Here is a 13,958-nt window from a genome sequence, read left to right as displayed (position 1 = left end):
TCCCGACCGTCAATAGTCGGACTTCCCTGACTTGTTCCAGGAAGTTTCGGAAGTTTTGTTTATTTTCATGATCAGGTATAGGATACAAGACAAAAATTGTAATAATTGTTGAAAATGACCAATCTTCTCAAACTTTGTGTTCAGTTCCCCCCCCCCCCCCCCCCCCCCCCCCCCCCCCACACACACACACACACACACACACGCTCCTCACTAACCGTAATTTGGCCGTGAGGGGGCTGGTGGAAGACATGTTCCAAAATGGCGGCATGTTTAGAGTTTGAAAACATTCTTCTTGTCACGGATTCGTACAAGGTATGATATTCGATTTCGATTTCTAAGAAGTCAACTGTGATTTTATTAATTGTAGATGCTGAGTTTCTGTAGCTTACTCTGAATATTGATTTCGCTGTTAAAGTTTGTTAGTAACGTCGTGTTGTCGATACGGTCAATTTGTTTTCTAGAAACAATCACTGCTTTTGTATTTGCGTGATATCCGAAAAGATAAGCTTAAGTATATCTTTTAAAAACATGCTCAAGTAACTCAATGCAATTCTAAACATGAATTCTAAATCATACAATTCCCGGCAGAATTTTAACTTTAAGTTATAATCAATCATCGGGAATTCATCATAAAGACATTGTCAATCAATAGAAATTGCTTTATTATTACTATTTATAGCTATCGCCGATTTTGTCTCGATCTGCACTCCTTGTGTCTGAACATTGAAAAAGAAAATGAAAGCCCTCTCAACAAATACTTAAATAATTACCCTGACTGTCCGTACTATCAAATATGTTTTTTTTAAGATAAGGAGTTCCGTCTCGTATAAGTCTTGTGGTTTACTATGGGCCTTTTTCTCACACCCAGAAAAATCATATATTGTTATCTTTACTTTAAAAAAATGTACTTTTACTGAGAATAATAAACTAAAACTGAAACTGAAGCCGAATTTTGGTAACAAAAATCTCCTGTCCCCACCCTGTTAATCAATTTATAGTCTTGCACGATGTTGATTTTTCTTGGCTGTTTCGATTTGGGTTCCCTGTGGATGTGAGGCAATTCCTTTTGAGCACTTCTTTTCAAAGATTTTGATACAAAGAAATACTTTGCAATTCTATATAAGTGTGGTGTTTTCAAGTTTGACTAAAAGATTTTTCATTATGTAACTTGGGTTTGCATTGGATACAAGCCAGTAGGACGATGAAGCCCTTGGGGGCTGTGCCAATCTAAAGAAATGCCAATCTTTATTTTCTGTCACAGACAACCATGCCGCTTTTTAGCAATTTGTAAGCATGTGAGCCATTCTTGATGCAGTCATCATTGTGTAAGGATGTGCGATTTTATTATTTTTAATTTAGAGGAGGAAAAATAATGCATACACTATGTAGGGAATAATAAAGGGTCTCTCAGTCAGGCTATACTTTGTGAGTCTTTCAAACTGTTTCTGAATCTGCCATAGGTCTCCCATCACAGACAATATCCAGATGGGACGTCCACAGTCTTCTCCTATTTTGAGAGCCGTGGAGGAAAGTTTCCAGAAGTGTGCTTCTTTGGCCTTCAATATATTATCAAGGTTTGTAAGATATATATAGGCTTTAGTTTATTATTAAGGCCTGTAAAATATATTATTACTGTATAACATTGCAAAATCCAACATTGCCATCTTGATAGTTTTGTGAAGTAGGCCAATAAGGGTAGGAGAATCTTGCTATCTCATTGTTAAACTCTTAAACTCTGATTTGGCTTTGTGCTTCTAAGGACTTTTTAGTATAGCCAATCCAGGCGTTTGTCCAGAACGGGATCCCCAACCTGTTAATGTGATAAGATGAGTTCGACTCTGGCTGACCCCATCATTGGTAGATAAGAAGTTAATTTTATGTTTGTTTTTGGATAGAAAAAAAATTCTAGATGGATCTAGTGATCTAGTACCAGAGCTAAGAATGCAATTGATACATTGTCAGTGAATTACTACTCTTGACCCCAACCTGCATTTTTCCATAGATAGCACCTGCAATCATCAGGTCTTTTCATACCATAGTGGGAAAGGAGTTAAGAAGTGTTGCAAAAATTTTTTTTGCTGTCCACATTCTCTATAGAAATGGCTCTTAGGTAAGGTAGTCACAGAAGAGAAAATCCAGGAAGCTAAAAGTCTATACAAGCTGCATTTTGGCTCAGAAATATTCAATGAAGAGGGTAAGTAAAAAGAGAAGACTAAATCTCCATCAGGGTGACTGTATATCTGTATATTTATTGACTGTATTATTATTATTTCATCAAATTCCAAATTATTATTATTATAATTTGTTTCAAATTCCACTGTTCCCACTGGATAAGGTAGACTGAGAATGTGTAAGTATGTGGAAGCCTTCGGTTCAGACAAATGTTTTGCACATACCTAGAACTTAGGATTGAGAAATATATAAACTTAAGTAAATATTACTCCATGATCTTGATTTTATTTGGGAACTCTTTGCCAGAAACCAACACTTCCACCGTAAGTTTATTACTTTGAACTTATAAGTTATTTGGGTAGCCAGTCCCTTCACAATATTTATGATCTCTCTGTTTTATGTAACTTGTTTCTTGTATAAGGGTTGTTTATGTATGTACAAATGTATTGTTCAAATGGCTTGTGAATGTATTATCAAAATGCAGGCTTATAGACCCCTGTGTGTTTTGTGATTATTTACTTGTGTTAACATGTGTCAAGGGTGGAGATACATACTGGAGGAGTATGATGGACACCTGCCAATCAGAATAAGAGCCATCCCAGAAGGAACAGTTGTCCCTGTTAAAAATGGTAATATTGTATTGTTACATGCTCTCATCTTAAAACGCCCTAAAGGTTTTTATCAAGCCATACACCCCCTAAGATTGTCACACTCTCTTGTCTAATAGAAAGGGGACTTATTTAAAAATCTAGTTTTTTAGACTAGGGAGTTTTTTTCCACATAATGTATTTAACCATACTATTTTAACTCTAGTTTTACTAATTACACAAATTCTATAGAAGAGTCAATACATCTGTTTTTTATACAATCGAAAAAATATTTAGTGTCTCATTGTTTATCTGTTATCTTACAATTTTTTTAATACCTTTTGTCTCCTTATTTCTCAGTGCTATTCACAGTGCAGAATACAGACTCCAAATGCTTCTGGTTAACAAACTGGGTGGAGGTAGGTGGCATATTAATTCTGTTTATCATCATTAGCTTAAGGATCACCCTCCTTTACAGGTGCCTCAATTTGAAAAGAACCAAAGAAAACAAGAGAAACGTGAAAATGATGTATCATGCCTTCAGTGTTATGCAAACCATAAGTGGGAGCATCAGAAATTGGAAGCACAAAAAATTGTTTCTCGCGTTTCCACTTCTAAGAGACAGAATTCTTGCACGTTTCTCATTTTGCTTGTTTCTTTTCATTTTGAGACAAATAAGCCTACCATTTATCATAGGGCGAAGAGTTTTGGATGATCTGTGAATAGGCCCAAATTTGGTCTGTGATCCGGGAAGACAGGAAAATGGTGTTCTGGATTCAGGGATTCCTATGACGGACTGTTAACTGATCTTTCCTGTGAAAAATTAATTGAGGAAATTTATTTTGGGATTCATGAAAGCCATTCTTTTTAACCCTGTTAACCGTGATAATGAAAAAAATTGTTCAAATTGCTACCCCCTACACCTTCCTTATTTATGCTTCCTTTCACCAGACGGTATTGGTACAATGCTGGTATCCTACTACAGTAGCAACAACATCTAGAGCCCAGAAGCAGATTATAGCTCAGGTACTTTGCCTGGTAGTGACATTTGATACCATCTCCATTAGCAATCTCGACCTTTACACCTCAATGCTTGGAAATGGCGAAATATTTCGTATCGCTGACAGGCTAGTCTCTACTATAGAAGACAACTTTAGAATGTTACTTTATCGACTAGTAGCTTGAGTAGACCTGTGATTGCTCACGAAAGAATTTTAACTAATTACAGCACACAATATGTATAATCAACTAATATCAATCAAAGTACTGGAAGTGAATTTTTAGTACAGGAAAGCTAAAGTTTAACTACATACAGTACAGTCGATTTAAAAACTGTTGTTGTCAACCGGCTTCATAAGTATGTGACAAACCTGCATGTAAGCATGGGTAAAAACCACTAAAGCACCTAGCTGCATATATTAGCCACCTTGAGCCAAAGTTATGAGGTGGCTAAAAAATGCAACTAGGCACTTGTGGTTTTTACACACAGTGGTTTTTACCCATGCTTACATGAGGGCTTGTATAGTTGCGAAGCCGGTTGAATGAAGCATTTTGTCAATCAACTTTATACCCTGTTTACGGTACCATACCTGTCAACCTCCGAAAATCTCAAGGCTAGAGAATTTTTGGGGGAGTTGTGGGTTTAACCTTGCAGGCGTTTTCCGTATAGAAAGCTCTCACAAACAAATCCACTTATAGATCTCACGAGGGTGTTAATTTGATAAATTGCGGTACGCAAGGGAATTATTGTTTCAAATATTTTATTAGAAAATAGGCAAAATGATGATTTTCAATAGAATAATTTTTGGGAAGCGATAAGAATCGCTAAAAGCGGTAGATTTGGTGCTCAACGCGGGAGAGCGGGAGAAGGGGTCCAAAATCTTGAGACTCCTGCCTAATGCGGGAGAGTTGACAGGTATGCAGCACAGGAGCTTAGGACTGTTGTACAAAAGATTATTCTATTTATCGCTTCAGTATCTTTCAGAGACTGCAGATTCTTTAGAAGGACTTCCCTTTAAACTTCATGATTTTGGCTTTAGGGGAAGTACGTCAGTTGAGGTAAGACTACAAATGAACTTAGAAGACAACCTTGACAGACAACTTTAATTGTTGCAAGTGCATTTGCACAAACAATCCAAAAACCCTTCTTTCCCTGGACTCTCTAACTCTGCACTTTTTATCAGTCTGCCTCAATAGGAGGAGCTGCCCATCTTGTCAACTTTTGTGGCACAGACACGATAGCTGGTATTGTTATGGCAAGGTTGGTATACCTGTGGCATAGATATGATAGCTGATAATATCGGGGGCAAGGTTGGTATACCTGTGGCACAGATATGATAGCTGATAATATCGGGGCAAGGTTGATATACCTGTGGCAAAGATATGATAGTTGATATTGACAGGGCAAGGTTGGTATACCTGTGGCATAGATATGATAGCTTATAATATCAGGGCAAGGTTGGTATACCTGTGGCAAAGATATGATAGTTGATATTGACAGGGCAAGGCTGGTATACCTGTGGCACAGATATGATAGCTTATAATATCAGGGCAAGGTTGGTATACCTGTGGCAAAAATATGATAGTTGATATTGACAGGGCAAGGTTGGTATACCTGTGACACAGATATAATAGCTGGTATTGTCAGGGCAAGGTTGGTATACCTGTGGCATAGATATGATAGCTTATAATATCAGGGCAAGGTTGGTATACCTGTGGCAAAGATATGATAGTTGATATTGACAGGGCAAGGCTGGTATACCTGTGGCACAGATATGATAGCTTATAATATCAGGGCAAGGTTGGTATACCTGTGGCAAAGATATGATAGTTGATATTGACAGGGCAAGGCTGGTATACCTGTGGCACAGATATGATAGCTTATAATATCAGGGCAAGGTTGGTATACCTGTGGCAAAGATATGATAGCTGGTATTGTGTGTAGTGGATAGTGTGATAGTGGGTAGTGACATGAGTGGATCTAATGTTGTAGTGTCTGGCTTTACATGTCAAGGAGGTTGACGTATGCTCATCTTGTACCATAGATTGATGGCACACTGCGTAGTACACCTTGTTTTTAATATGTTAACCAATCCATATCTTTATCTTGTAGGAATTATTACGGTTGTGAGATGGGAGGTTTCTCAGTCCCAGCTGCAGAGCACAGGTGATGGTTACTGTCATCTTCATCACAATCTCAACTACTTCTTTTCTAGTGAATTATTAGGCAAAACTTTTTTCAATAAAAACTCTCATTTCAATTGTTTTTATAATTCTTTGCTGATTCCCTTTTTATTTTTGTTTACTGCAACCATTTACATCATTCCTCACTTCTCTTTCATAGCACGATCACCACATGGGGTAAGGATGGAGAAGTTGATGCTTTTCGGAACATGTTACTCAAGGTTTGTGTTACACTTATTATAACATTGCCTAGTGCCCCTATAACAGTGCTACCACGCCTCTATAACAGTGCTAACACACCCTTATATATAACTGAGCCGTTACACTCTTATAACAGTTATACCACACCTGCCATTCCCCCCCTATAAAAGTCATAGCACACCATTATGTCGTTTCTACTACACCCTTATAACATTGCCACCACACCCTTATAACAGTAGTACTACACCCTTATAACAGTGGTACCACACCCTTTTAACAGTGGTACCACACCCTTATAACAGTGGTACCACATCCTTATAACAGTGCCACCACACCCTTATAACAGTGGTGCCACACCCTTATAACAGTGGTGCCACACCCTTATAACAGTGCCACCACACCCTTATAACAGTGGTGCCACACCCTTATAACAGTGCCACCACACCCTTATAACAGTGGTGCCACACCCTTATAACAGTGGTGCCACACCCTTCAAGTTCAAGTTACATTGATTTGCTCCTTACTTAATATTTTTTCATAGTTTCCTACAGGTATTATGGCATGCGTCAGTGATAGTTATGATATCTGGTAAGAAGCGCTTGACACATATTGTCCATACTAATGTAATGTAGTATTGGTGATGATTTATTGTTTTCTACTGCTGCTAAGCTTCAGAGATTTGGAATCCTAAGAACATAGAGCTCGTTAACAACAACCAATAAAAATACTAAGACTATTTTATTGGGTTTTAAACATAAATCAATAAAGAAAAGTCAGTATATTTGGAACAGTGAACTCTTCCATCTCTCAGTTGTTAGTTATTTTTGTTTGTTTTCAGGAATGCGTGCACAAACATCTGGGGGCAGCAGTTGAAGGAACTAGTGGTCAGCAGGGAAGGCAAAGGTAAAAGGACACCTTAGAGGGGGGGAGTAAGTAGGGAATGCAAAGGTAAAAGGACACCTTAGGCGGGAGAGCTCAGCAGGGAAGGCAAAGGTAAGAGGACGCGTTCAGTAGGTGAGGCAAAGGTAAAAGGACACCTAAAGGCGGGGGAGTCAGTAGAAAAGGCAAAGGTAAATGACACCTTAGAAGGGAGGAAGGTAAATAGAGATAAAAAATGTAAGCATTAGTTTTGTGATTGATTGTATGTATTCATGATCTTATTCCAGGCACTCTAGTGGTACGACCTGACTCTGGGGATCCTCCAAAGGTTGTTGTTAAAGTTCTGAATCTGCTGGGTATGTGATTTAGACTCACTGTATTTTGTATCTCAATTAAGCTGCCACTTCCAGTAAGTAGTCAACGTTTCCTGGTGCAAAATGTATTATTCAATGTCACTATAACCTATACATATGTGACCAGAAAACCCTTCAAAGACAGAAACGATGATAAATGTTAAGAGGTTAACGCATTTTGTGGCGGCTTTTTATGTAACCATTTTTGGAGTTTTAATGCTTTTCTTTTAAGCATCCCACTTCCGAGCGTCCTGAGACTGGCACTCGATATAGTGGGTTCATCACAAGGGAAATGGAAATCACATGGGTTAGCTATAGTTTGTACGATTGTTTTCACATTATATGTTGAATGCTTTGTTTTCCAGGTAAAGCCTTTGGTACAGTAAAAAATTCCAAAGGCTTCCATCTTCTCCCTCCATATATACGAATTATCCAGGTGAGGCATTTAACATACCCTATGTCGACTTCTTGTTTTTGGATAAAAAAGGTACCTGTCGACATTAGAGTTCTGTCGTTAGGAAAGTGTAGTTTCGCCTTCTGTTACTTTTATCAGACAATAATTTTGATTTTCTCGATCGCTGGATTGGTCATGAATGTTTTGAGCACTTTTCCTAGACTCACAGCTGTTTGTTTCGATTGCAGGGGGATGGGATAAGCTACGAGACTCTTGGCACCATACTAGAGAATATGAAAAGAAACAAATGGAGCGCGGACAATATCGCCTTTGGGAGTGGAGGTATGATCATCTCCGTCAAAGACGTTTGGTAATGGGGGAAGATTCATACTATTATTAGTAATATTGTGTTGGAATCATTTTTATTGTTGTTAATACTGGAAGCACGGATGGCTTAGTGTATTCACGCGTCGGCCTTTTACCGCTGTGGCCCAGGTTCGAATTCTGGCTCAAACTGGGGAGTTTTTTTCCGCGTTCCTACTTTCTTGATTTGAATTAGTGTCACAAGTGAGTTAAAGTTTTCAATCTTCTCGGATAAGGAAACTACCGGAGGTAATCGGAGGTCCCGTCTTTTCACCACTCACTTCCCTCTTCACTGCACTAACCTGAATCGAAGGGACATAAAAGAACGCAATAAAACCTCTGATAAACCACTGAATAAACCACTGAAAAACTCAATTAACCCTCTTGCAGTGACCACCCTCAGTGACAGGGCTTACAATGCTTACTAACAACACACGCAAGGGGGTACTTGATTTGGAGCCTAGCTCTGTTGTGCCTTCCGCACCAGTACTACAGGTGGAAATTAAATGAATCAATAAAATACTGTTTAGGGATGATTAATATTATTGGTGATACTGTGTTGGGGTGATTCATATTATTGGTGATACTGTGTTGGGGTGATTCATATTATTGGTGATACTGTGTTGGGGTGATTCATACTATTGGTGATACTGTGTTGGGGGTGATTCATATTATTGGTGATGACTGTGTTGGGGTGATTCACATTATTGGTAATGACTGTGTTGGGGTGATTCAAATTATTGGTGATGACTGTGTTGGGGTGATTCATATTATTGATGATGACTGTGTGGGGATGATTCATATTATTGGTGATGACTGTGTGGGGATGATTGGATATTTTTTCCAGGGGCACTTCTACAGAAAATGGACCGGGACACACAGAAGTTCGCGTACAAATGCTCGTATGCTGTAGTTAATGGAAAGGGGGTAAGTTACATGTGTGACACTGTATATTCACACATATTACCACTCTATTCGTTGCTACGCGACCACCGGAACTCTATTGGCGATTCTCAGCCGTCAAAATCAAATGGAGCCAGCACCTTAGAGCCGCCATTATATACTGATCGAAATGGTTGCAAGTTATCCACTTGCTCTTGCTCTTGCATTCATATCAGTAATGGTGGCTTTCCAGTGCCGCGGTGCCGGCTCCATTTGATTGACTGTTGATAATAGCCAATCGCCGATCGAGCTCCGGTGGTCGCGCTTCAATGCATAGTGTGGTGAGCCTCCTTCAGGCGTGCGTTACTGACAATTCTCTTAGTAGCAGTTTCCTGAATATTTTTCTTAAATTGTTTGCCATTCTCAGGTAAATGTTTTCAAGCAGCCTATTACCGATCTCGGCAAGAAATCAAAGAAAGGCCTACTGTCACTGGAACTCGACGATCAGGGGAATTACTGTACGGTGCAGGAAGGCAAAGGTGACCCTGACAAGGTCAGCAACCCTATATCCTATTACTTACAGTTAATGTTATGATATATGTTGTTTTGTATAGCTTATAGCGCTTTACGTGTGATTCACTTACTCGTCAGTTGTAGAGATATAGGCTGCTCCATGCTGTTTTGGCCTGATTCATACGTCGCTCTCCTGCCGTGCCGAATCCAATTGCCTAGTTGTATCGACACAAATACATTTGGTTCGACGTTAATTCAGACGTCGCACTAAATAGGTTGCGCTCAATAGGTTGCGATTAGTAAAAGTTGACTTGATGCGTTCGAGTTTCTGCGTTGAGTTTCTGTTGCACAAAATAAAACAAACATGGTATTTGATTCGGCATATCAGAAGCTCGACGTTTAAATCGATGTCGTGCTTTTGCCGTGCAGCACGACTGGTGCAGCCGCGCTTAGTAATTGACTTAGTAATTCTTCCGTGCCGAACTTAATTGATTCAGACGTCGAACTATTCATGTGCGCAATACAAACAGTAAGATTCGGCACGGCATGAGCGCGACGCCTTAGTGTGTAAGGGCTGTCAATAAAGATGGTTCTGCTGACCAATCTCGCCACCGTTTATTTTATATCCCAAAATAAACCCCAAGTTCACCTAACTTAGGCTCATCAGACTAAAATACTAGTGTACCCACAAGTTCTCTATACAATCACCTAGGGCAATATCAGGTGTACAACCTACAAGCAATCTCCCTTTTACGTCAATGACCTCACTGGATTACTAGATTGCTGCAGCTGCCAGTGTTGAAAGGTCATCGTTAATTTTGCCGTATCACCTTTAACTACACATCTACAAACAGTAGTTTATTGTGTTTCATTTTTTATCGATACCGTTAGTAGACTTTTAAAAGACGGTGGGAGGGGTTGAATAGGCTTTTGAAGAAGGTATGGTTGAATAGACTTTTAAAGAGGGTTGGGCTGAGTAAAGCTATGATGACTAATAATGAGGGTATCAACTCTTGCCTTTTGATCTCAGGATCTGCTTGTCACTGTCTTCGAGAATGGAAAGCTCATGAAGGAATACACGTTTGACGAAGTTAGGAAAATTGCAGAAATCCCCATTGTCCGACAGAAGGCATCGCATTGAGGAGTTAATTGTTTGAGAAAAAGAAAACGTCATGGTAAAATTGATGGTTTTTGATCGGGGTTTGTTATGAAGAAAATGTTCGTAACAACTGGGACATTGCAGTTTCGTGTTCACTCCTTACTTTTCCGTCCTCAATAAGTTTCGTAACCCACCCTTCCAAGTATAACTTAATTTCACAAGTTACGTTAAAAATGGAATCACGTGTCACGATATGACTAAACAATGGCTTCACGTGTCAAGCTATGCCTAAACAATGGAATCACGTGTCACGCTATGCCTAAACAATGGAATCACGTGTCACGCTGTGCCTAAACAATGGAATGACGTGTCACGCTTTGACTAAACAATGGCTTCACGTGTCACGCTGTGCCTAAACAATGGCTTCACGTGTCACGCTATGCCTAAACAATGGAATCACGTACTACGCTGTGACTAAATAATGACATCACATGTATGTCGCTATGGCTAAACAATGACATCACAAAATGTCTCGTTGGATTACATCATAAGGCGTCAAGCAAGTTGTCAATTGAAAGCTAACACTGAATTTGACTTTCACATCCAATCATTAGCTGGTAATTGGAGTAGTTGGAATATGGCATCAATCAGGGGTCACAGAAGGTCACGCAAGAACACGTAAGGTCACAGCAGTCGCTGTTAGGCCGGAAGCACAAGATAAAGACAAGAAACCCCTCCAACCAGATGACGGGCTTCCTGTTTAATTCGATCGCGAAAGCGAGGCTTTGACATGTTGCTTACACCTTATTCACAACTTCTTGCTTGTTTGATTTCTCTTGAAGCTTAAAGGCTGGTTTAGACAGCACAATTTAGTCGTATGCGGCCTGCCTACGACGACATGTCTTGCCCTGAATTACACACTACGACGTTTGTAGGCTGATTTACACTCCTCTACGACTCGAGTTGTAGAAGTGTTGTAGGTAAATCGCATACGACTAAATCGTGCTGTCTTAACCAGCCTTTACACGACTTGAAAGCAGTGATTTGTTAAAACAAAATCAAAAGTTTCAAAAGGTTGAAATGAGCGACTTAAGTACCTTAAATACCTAACTTAAATTGGGGGAGGACCTTAAAATTAAATACAAGCTTTAGGGAAGTGCTTTTTAACTGTAGTACTTTCCGGGCCAACTGAAAGTCTGATTCCTTGATCACTGGAAGTAGGATACATTGTCATCGAATCCAAATATTATTGAAATTTGTGTAGAAAATTAAACTCTAACCGAATAAAATATTCCTAACCCTAAACTCATAACCAAAAAAATCCCTTATAACAAATTACCAACAAATCTCTTCAACTATTACCGAACAATTTATCGCCAAATTACTTGTGGTTTAGATATATTACATATAATATTTAATATTTTAGGAATAATAATTTTGCAGTTAAAATTTAGAGACTATACATGAATTACTTCGAAAACTTTGTAAGAGGACTAAATGTTTCAACAGATGCGTCGAAGTAGCATTTTCTAAAGCTAAGTACGCTTTCGAAAAAAAATAGAATCCAAGGAGGCTGTCAAAAGAATATCAGAGAGCGCATACGGCATACAAGTGTCTCCGCACCCCTACCCTGCCATCTCCATCCTCTCCCCACCCCTCTAATGTCTGGTAGCTTCAGGGAATAGTTTGTAATAAAAAAATTGTTTCGCTGTTACATTTGCTAACGCCACTAGATTGATCAACGACTCTCAAAATTAGCCTGCTTGCAGGCGGTACTCGGTGTTATCATCGCGGAAAACCCTCTCCGCTCTGTGATCGGGCGCCATCTTGTATTTTAGGCTGCGTGGTTCCTGGGGGCGAGTCTCCTTTTCCCCCTACCCTGCGTCCATTTTTGCGCTCGCCCCCAGGAACCACGCGGCTTAGAATACAAGATGGCGCCGGATCACCGAGCGGAGGGGGTTTTCCGCAATAAAAACACCGAGTACCGCCTGCAAGCAGGCTATTTCAAAATATATACGCTTCAATATATACTGATTGAACCATCCTCGGGGACCCAGGGCGACTCGGAGACCGGAGGCAGGAAAAAGACTTCTTGGTGACCGGAAGCAGGAAAAATACCTCTTGGTGACCGGAATAGGAAAAATACCTCTTGGTGACCGGAAGAGGACAAAAACCTCTTGGTGACCGGAAGAGGAAAAAGACCTTTTGGTGACCGGAAGAGGAAAAAGACCTCTTGGTGACCGGAAGAGGAAAAAGACCTCTTGGTGACCGGAAGAGGAAAAAGACTTCTTAGTCACCGGAAGCAGGAAAAAGACCTCTTAATGACCGGAAGAGTAAAAAGACCTCTTGGTGTTCGAAAGAGGAAAAAGACCTCTGGGTGAACGGAAGAGGAAAAATACCTCTTGGTGACCGGAAGAGGAAAAACACCTCTTGGTGACCGGAAGAGGAAAAACACCTCTTTGTGACCGGAAGAGGAAAAAGACTTCTTGATCACCGGAAGCAGGAAAATGACCTCTTGGTGACCGGAAGAGTAAAAAGACCTCTTGGTGACCGGAAGAGGAAAAAGACCTCTTGGTGACCGGAAGAGGAAAAAGACCTCTTGGTGACCGAAAGAGAAAAAATACCTCTTGGTGACCGGAAGAGGACAAAAACCTCTTGATGACCGGAAGAGGAAAAATACCTCTTGGTGACCGGAAGAGGAAAAAGACCTCTTGGTGACCGGAAGAGGTTAAAGACCTCTTGGTGACCGGAAGAGGAAAAAGACCTCTTGGTGACTGGAAGAGGAAAAAGACCTCTTGGTGACCGGAAGAGGAAAAAGACCTCTTGGTGATCGGAAGAGGAAAAACACCTCTTGGTTACCGGAAGAGGAAAAAGACCTCTTGGTGACTGGAAGAGGAAAAATACCTCTTTGTGACCGGAAGAGGACAAAAACCTCTTGGTGACCGGAAGAGGAAAAAGACCTCTTGGTGACCGGAAGAGGAAAAAGACTTCTTAGTCACCGGAAGCAGGAAAAAGACCTCTTGGTGACCGGAAGAGTAAAAAGACCTCTTGGTGTTCGGAAGAGGAAAAAGACCTCTGGGTGAACGGAAGAGGAAAAATACCTCTTGGTGACCGGAAGAGGAAAAACACCTCTTGGTGACCGGAAGAGGAAAAACACCTCTTGGTGACCGGAAGAGGAAAAAGACTTCTTGGTCACCGGAAGCAGGACAATGACCTCTTGGTGACCGGAAGAGTAAAAAGACCTCTTGGTGACTGGAAGAGAAAAAAGACCTCTTGGTGACCGGAAGAGGAAAAAGACCTCTAGGTGACCGGAAGACGAAAAAGACCTCTTG

The 13,958-nt window shown here is 40.3% G+C and overlaps 1 protein-coding gene across 1 annotated transcript; it reads left to right on the top strand.

Annotated features, from left to right (window-relative positions):
- Window positions 1–172: 172 nt before the first annotated feature.
- On the top strand, window positions 173–11,931 carry LOC5502792 (nicotinamide phosphoribosyltransferase). The gene is made up of 18 exons (XM_048731797.1): window positions 173–312; window positions 1,461–1,574; window positions 2,098–2,194; window positions 2,712–2,801; window positions 3,120–3,178; window positions 3,711–3,785; window positions 4,734–4,817; window positions 4,943–5,019; window positions 5,872–5,925; window positions 6,103–6,163; window positions 6,685–6,731; window positions 6,982–7,046; window positions 7,310–7,378; window positions 7,741–7,811; window positions 8,018–8,111; window positions 8,980–9,059; window positions 9,442–9,567; window positions 10,558–11,931. The coding sequence occupies exons 1-18, from the start codon at window positions 259–261 to the stop codon at window positions 10,666–10,668; spliced, it is 1,428 nt and encodes a 475-aa protein (XP_048587754.1). The 5' UTR covers window positions 173–258; the 3' UTR covers window positions 10,669–11,931.
- Window positions 11,932–13,958: the final 2,027 nt, after the last annotated feature.

The sequence above is a fragment of the Nematostella vectensis genome, chromosome 8 (assembly GCF_932526225.1).
Source record: "Nematostella vectensis chromosome 8, jaNemVect1.1, whole genome shotgun sequence".
Lineage (NCBI taxonomy): Eukaryota > Metazoa > Cnidaria > Anthozoa > Actiniaria > Edwardsiidae > Nematostella > Nematostella vectensis.
Note: the sequence above shows the minus strand (reverse complement) of the source record. Positions and strands in the feature narration are given on the sequence as shown.